General features: G+C 38.9%; 1 protein-coding gene across 6 annotated transcripts in view; it reads right to left on the bottom strand.

Annotated features, from left to right (window-relative positions):
- nr2f6b (nuclear receptor subfamily 2, group F, member 6b) overlaps positions 1-7,040 on the bottom strand; it is a 17,057-nt gene that overhangs the window by 9,133 nt on the left and 884 nt on the right. The window contains exons 1-3 of one of the 6 annotated variants that reach the window (XM_016476400.1): positions 5,734-6,210; positions 5,305-5,655; positions 1,570-1,676 (exon numbers count right to left, since the gene is read on the bottom strand). In XM_016476400.1, the coding sequence (XP_016331886.1) occupies positions 1,570-1,676; positions 5,305-5,573 (376 nt within the window). In that variant the 5' untranslated portion in view covers positions 5,574-5,655; positions 5,734-6,210. Of the gene's footprint in view, positions 1-1,569; positions 1,677-5,304; positions 6,212-7,040 lie in introns of those variants that run through there. The other 5 variants (XM_016476402.1, XM_016476401.1, XM_016476403.1 and 2 more) reach the window with 5 other exon arrangements.

A 7,040-nucleotide genomic window follows, 5' to 3' on the forward strand; every position in this document is an offset into this window, starting at 1 on the left:
TTGGCGGAATAGATCTGCTACGCTGCTGCTGCGGCAGAGCAAGTACCGAGACTTGCTACTGCCAATACATCCACAACATGCTGCTGTGAGCATGTAAGAAATATTGCTGCTGCAAATATAAGGCCACGTTCACACAGCAGCAGAATATGGTTGTCAGTCCTGTATTTGAGTCCTTAATACGGTTATGTTCACACACAGTTCGGTTATTTACGGGTGTGACAACCGCATTCTGTAACCGAACTCACACCTGTAAACTTTCAGGACTCACAACCGCATTCTCAGAACACACGCCCTGTGTGAACAGAACAGGACTGGACAACTAGTTGTCTGTCACGTCATACAGTGCGAGAGGGAGCCGCTCTGCCGCACATGTGTGTTTTCGGTAACTTACAGTGACGGAGAAATGAGCTGCGTGTCTGTCACCTGAAATTTTTAGATCCCGTCGGTTTTCCACCGGAGCCGCTCCCGACAGTTATTGTGTTCTGCGCGCGACTCAAATACTCCGCTCTCCACCCAAATTTAAAGGCTGCTGTCGGTTAATGAAGATTTGACGGATGAACTCGCGGCTCGATTGGACTCTTGTCGTGTCAGAAAGTGATAAGACTTTCAGTTTTATGGACGTCGCCATCTTTGATTTTACTTTGGTCACTGTCGCTATGGTTACTGGTAAGGAATACAGGCTTGACGCCCTGGAAATTTTGAGACTCACCCCTGTAAAGAAAATGCGGTTGTCAATCCCAAAAATCGACAGTGTGAACGTAGCCTAACATACATGAAATAACCCCCATATAGCATACATGAATCACTTCGTAGCAGATCTATACAGGTGGAGCTGGGGAAGGTGGAGAGTTTCTGAAGCAAGCTGCGACTGCTATGGCACGCACTAGTCATATATTTGAATGTTGAGCAGCAAGCTCATTGGCTACCGATACAGGAGAGAACCAGTCAGCTGTGCCATGTGATAATGATGTCATTAGGTCAGATTGAGTTAGACCTATCGGAACTCAGAACTCAAATATCAGAACTCTGTATTTGTCTTTCAAATGAGAAAATATTTCATTTTACTCATGTCCAATGGTCTAATGGTTAGAGAGTCGGACTCGTAACCCAAAGGTTGCGAGTTCGAGTCTCCGGTCTGGCAGGAATTGTAGGTGGGGGGAGTGAATGTACAGCACTCTCTCCCACCTTCAGTACCATGACTGAGGTGCCCTTGAGCAAGGCACCGAACCCCCAACTGCTCCCCGGGCGCCGCAGCATAAATGGCTGCCCACTGCTCCGGGTGTGTGTTCACGGTGTGTGTGTGTTCACTGCTGTGTGTGTGCACTTAGGATGGGTTAAATGCAGAGCACTAGTTCCTAGTATGGGTAACCATACTTGGCCACATGTCACTTCACTTAATTAAGCTTAGCAACTAGTAGATAAGTTACACTGATATAACAGATCAACTGAAACCGGTAGCTGTTTTACTGAGAAAGCACATTGTTTTTACACTTTCCTGATGTGAAATGACTAGAATGACTCATGTATATAGTAAAATATTTATTACAAATATATATATATATCTCTCACTGGTTTGCTGACCTTCTTTCCTCATACCGACCCGGAAACACTTCTTCAGACGGCAGTACTGACACTGGTTACGGTGGTGCTGATCAATCTGACACTCTCTGTTTGACCTGTGAAGACAGTTTAGATACCTTTGAGCCAAGAGAATACATGAGATGATTTAAGATTTGGCACCTTTAAAAGATAATGGGTGATCAGTGGAAGGTTGCAGGGTGTGAACATCACTACAGATTGCATAATTAAAAAAGATAGAATCTTCCAATAACGTCATGATCATATCTTTCCTGGATGTTATATTATAATCTCAGCATAGATACTGACAATTTAAGTCATTAATTCTAGTGTTATCTGTGCAGAATAAAGGCAGATCTTGGGAAGACTGTGTTACATTGAGATTTGACATTACAGCACCAAAAACAATCTGATACTCTCTGTTTGACCTGTGAAGACAGTTTAGACACCTTTGAGCCAAGAGAATACATGAGATGATTTAAGATTTGGCACCTTTAAAAGATAATGGGTGATCAGTGGAAGGTTGCAGGGTGTGAACATCACTACAGATTGCATAATTAAAAAAGATAGAATCTTCCAATAACGTCATGATCATATCTTTCCTGGATGTTATATTATAATCTCAGCATAGATACTGACAATTTAAGTCATTAATTCTAGTGTTATCTGTGCAGAATAAAGGCAGATCTTGGGAAGACTGTGTTACATTGAGATTTGACATTACAGCACCAAAAACAAGTGTTTACATACCAGATTCAAAGTAATTAAAGACACAATTACCCTTATAAATTAATACATTAATTGTATTGAGTGTCTCCCAATAAATTGTCACAATCCCTAAAATGAGTACAAATGCAAACTGACAAGAAAAAAATATAAAAAGGCAAAAGTGACTTAACTTCATTGAATGTTGATGAATAAAAATAGAACTAATTATGTGAACAAAAGTGAAACCTGTCTTTTGTGTTGAAAAGGCACAAATTCAAACTCAATAACACTAATAAATATAACTATTTCAGTTGAGCGTTAAATCCAACAAATAAAGCTGAATGTAAATTAATCTCCGTCCTTTCTGAGCTGTGATGTGTGAAGAGCTCTCCAGTGATTCTCAGGTAAATTATCACTCACGAGTCACGTAACCTTGGCACAAACACAAAGGACACAATTCTGTTCACTCATTCAGCAAGGCTAATGTTACATCTGCTGTAAGAGGCCAATTATACACAGAACATGCACAAGTGTGTTTCGACAGCCCTGTACACATTCAGCTGTAGTGGCTGGGTATTCTTTTGGATCGGGAAATGAAAATGTAGCATGTTGCTATTATGGCACACTGCGGATATTTTTGTAATTCTGTTTGCACCCAGAAAATCTTATAAATAAGTCAAGCCATTTTCCAGAACTGCAACCTACCTGGAGTCTCCAGACGTACAAGGTCTCAGGTTCTCAGAGACTTAGGAGAAGTATAGAATCCTAAAAAATTACCCCTACTTAATAAGAATAACATACTGAAGTGTAGTAAAATGCTTGAAAACTGATTTATATATATATATATAAATATATATATATATATAGGAAGGAATATTTCGTTTTCTGCCTATTTCTACGTTATATTTTTCTTTGTTTGCGTTTGTATTTTTGATTGCGCGTGCAAAATGCACTTTTGTGCGCTCAAAATATGATCTTTCACGAGCAGAATTGTGGCAGAGATCTAAGCCTATATAAGGGAACCGCAAAGTGACAAACATAGCTTGGACATGCTTATCAATGTCTACTCTGAAAGGTGAGATTTTTGTTTATTTTAACATCCTGATCATAATATGTGGCCCTAGAACTTTTACAATTTACCTTACAAAAATTAACCATAGCCTACTATTAAAATTAATTCATTAATAAATACATTTATTATATAAGAAAAATTTAAACGAAAAATGGTTACTGTAACCATGCACAAATTAACCATGGATTTACTACACTAACCAGAGTTTTAAACATGGTATTTGTACAACTGTGGTTATACAAATGGTAATCAATATGCCAAGCTGCATGTTTCTTTATTTGTTTGTGTTGTGAGTATTTGCAGCGCATTTCTTTATTTGTTTGTCTTGTGAGTATTTGCAGCGCATTTCTTTATTTGTTTGTCTTGTGAGTATTTGCAGCGCATTTCTTTATTTGTTTGTCTTGTGAGTATTTGCAGCGCATTTCTTTATTTGTTTGTCTTGTGAGTATTTGCAGCGCATTTCTTTATTTGTTTGTCTTGTGAGTATTTGCAGCGCATTTCTTTATTTGTTTGTCTTGTGAGTATTTGCAGCGCATTTCTTTATTTGTTTGTCTTGTGAGTATTTGCAGCGCATTTCTTTATTTGTTTGTCTTGTGAGTATTTGCAGCGCATTTCTTTATTTGTTTGTCTTGTGAGTATTTGCAGCGCATTTCTTTATTTGTTTGTCTTGTGAGTATTTGCAGCGCATTTCTTTATTTGTTTGTCTTGTGAGTATTTGCAGCGCATTTCTTTATTTGTTTGTCTTGTGAGTATTTGCAGCGCATTTCTTTATTTGTTTGTCTTGTGAGTATTTGCAGCGCATTTCTTTATTTGTTTGTCTTGTGAGTATTTGCAGCGCATTTCTTTATTTGTTTGTCTTGTGAGTATTTGCAGCACATGTGCTGTCAAACTGATGAAGATGTTTTCTTAATTTGCTGGTGCTTTTTCTATTTGCATGTGTTTTCTGAAGTTGCAGCGCCTTGAGCTCTCTCGGCCATCGTACTAATTTCATATTGAACTGTCACCAACTGAATTGCATTGGTCAACCTATTTAAAATTAATTAACAGATTTTAATGTGAATTATATTGTATAGTGATGGGTGAAATTGAGCTTTTCGAAACTCAGAATTGGTTAAACCATTGCATTGCAAAATGATTCACTGTTTCGAAGCACTCCAATCGGATCGTGAATCACGAATCATCTGATTCCGATCGGGACTTTGGAGCGGGTTCGCAAATCATTTGATTTACAGGTGCATCTCAATAAATTAGAATGTCGTGGAAAAGTTCATTTATTTCAGTAATTCAACTCAAATTACTGAAATAAATGAACTTTTCCACGACATTCTAATTTATTGAGATGCACCTGTATATCCGAACTTCGGAGCGGCTTTGTGAATTATTTCCCTAATTGAATGATTCACAATCCGCGCTCTGAAGTACCGATCTGAAATGATGGTTTGCGAATCATTATTCAGATCGGAACTACGCAGCGTGGATCGTGAATAATTTTTTTTCATTGTGCCCCTAAATTGACTTAGGAGCACATGCTCCTTGAGAAAAAAAGTCAGCGTCAAGCATTTATTATAGCATGATTACTATGATTTATTCATCTCCCTTATTACAGGCTCTGATTCACGAGTATATACATGTTCACTTACATACACTGTAATTTAAATGTCAGTAAGAGGTTAACAGAGTTCACAGAAAGTTCAGCCAAATTCCTTTGCCAAGCTGCATCTGGAAACACAGCGTGTGATTGGCTGTTGAGCCTGAGCAGTCGCAAATCTTTTTGTTTATTTATATATAGATGGCGATGAGCCTTCAGTTTCTTGCTAGAAAACTGACTATTGTGCAGTTTGTGGTAATCAAATTTTGCATTTAATTACAAAAATTCTAATGTAAGTGGAAAACCTGTTTGCTAACCAATGTAAGACAGAGTGATGGATATTATGTGTGTGTCTCACCTGCAGGTGTAGTTGAGGTTCCGTCTGATGCTCCTCTTAAAGAAACTCTTGCACCCTTCACAGGTGAACACACCATAGTGCTTGCCGCTGGATTTGTCACCACACACCACGCAGTCCACCACGCAGGCCTTGTCCTCCTCGCCACCTTCTGCGTCGCTGTTCCCCGCCCGGGGCGAGCTGCTCTCCTCCTCCCCCCGCAGGTAACCTTTCTCACCGAGTCCATTAGCGCCGCCGTTGGGGTTGGCCCATCCCCCGCTCACCATGGCCATCTCTGTGTTCACCAGCAGGAGCTGCTTGAGAAACCTTCCCACGTCGAGAATTCAGAGCCGCCCCGGAGCGAATCCCTTCAAGCTGCAGACAGTAAGCCAAACAAGTCAGACTCGGAGGAGAAACACATTCAACAGCACTCTGAAGACCTCCGAGGCTTACCGGGCTGACATGTTTTTGTCATATCACAATTCCTGTTGCTTTTCTTCGCGTCCCCTAACCACAAAACCCTCTTTGATCCCTTTGATTCACTGAGCAGTTCAGAGTTGGACAGCTCACCTCGCCCTTTTCACAGGAAACAATAAATTACACATAAACGCACCCAGACTTCAGGGAAAAGACAAGCTCTGAGCTCTCACAACTCTGAGACGTGGATGCAATGAAACTCCTTCTCAGCTCGCAACACTAGTAAAACCTACTCTACATGCCCCCTAGTAACCGACAAGTTAAACCAGTTCCTTCGGTACTGAGAAACATGCAGTCGTGTTTGGAAACGTTGAGGGTATTACAGGTCACTTGGGTAGGTTTGACTCAACATGCCAGTGCGTTTCGTATTTACTGGTTCATGTTTCGGTGAGAAAAATCACAAATGAGATCACTTAGTATCTCGGTTGTTTCTCCTGGACAGCAATGAGATTAAAAGGAGACTAAGTTAAGCCTCCTGCTTCTCAGATTTTTGCTTCTGTGAAGAACTCCCCTCTAATCTCATAAGTGTCTTCTCTAGTTTCTCAATAAAGATACCACAGTCTGTGAAGTCAAACATTTTCTCATCTAATTCTACCAAGATTTTTATTTTAAAGCTTTATGGTTTTATTGTATATCAACTATGGTCTCATTTGTGTAATTTAAGTAGAAAGAGTCCCCTGAGCTATGAAAGTACAAATCCTGAGCAATAAAATGATCTTCTGAGGTTATCTAAACGTCAAATAATCCAAAAGAAACTGCTTCCTTTAACCCTTGTGTATCCTCAGAGACATTTTTGTTGTTGTTGTTGTTAATGCAAACAGCATAAAATTTGCCAAAAATGTGTATTTTTATTGGAATTTGAATATTTCACCCTTATAAATCTATTTTACACTAGGTACAAAAACAGTTACACTCAGGACCTTAAGGATAAAAATGTCTCCATTAAAACAGCAATATTTAACCCCAGTGCCATTTAGCTATAAAATCATGCATTCTTTGATTCTGTTGGCAATGCGTCAAAATTTGTACTATTTTTACATTATTTAAAATGTTGAAAACTTTCCACCTGACAGCACCATTTTCTGAGGTTTGGCCTATAAAGCAAATACCCATGTTTTTCCTGTTTTCTGCTTAAGCTGAAAAAAGGCCAAATGAAATTGTTATAAAGTATGTTAATACATGTTTAACATTATTATATATGTTAATATGAAGTTATGTAATTATAATTGTGTGGTTGTATTGGTATCCATATCAAGAATGGATTTTTTTTTTTTTTTTTTTTG

The sequence above is a fragment of the Sinocyclocheilus anshuiensis genome, unplaced genomic scaffold (genome assembly GCF_001515605.1).
Source record: "Sinocyclocheilus anshuiensis isolate Anshui unplaced genomic scaffold, SAMN03320099.WGS_v1.1 scaffold308, whole genome shotgun sequence".
NCBI lineage: Eukaryota > Metazoa > Chordata > Actinopteri > Cypriniformes > Cyprinidae > Sinocyclocheilus > Sinocyclocheilus anshuiensis.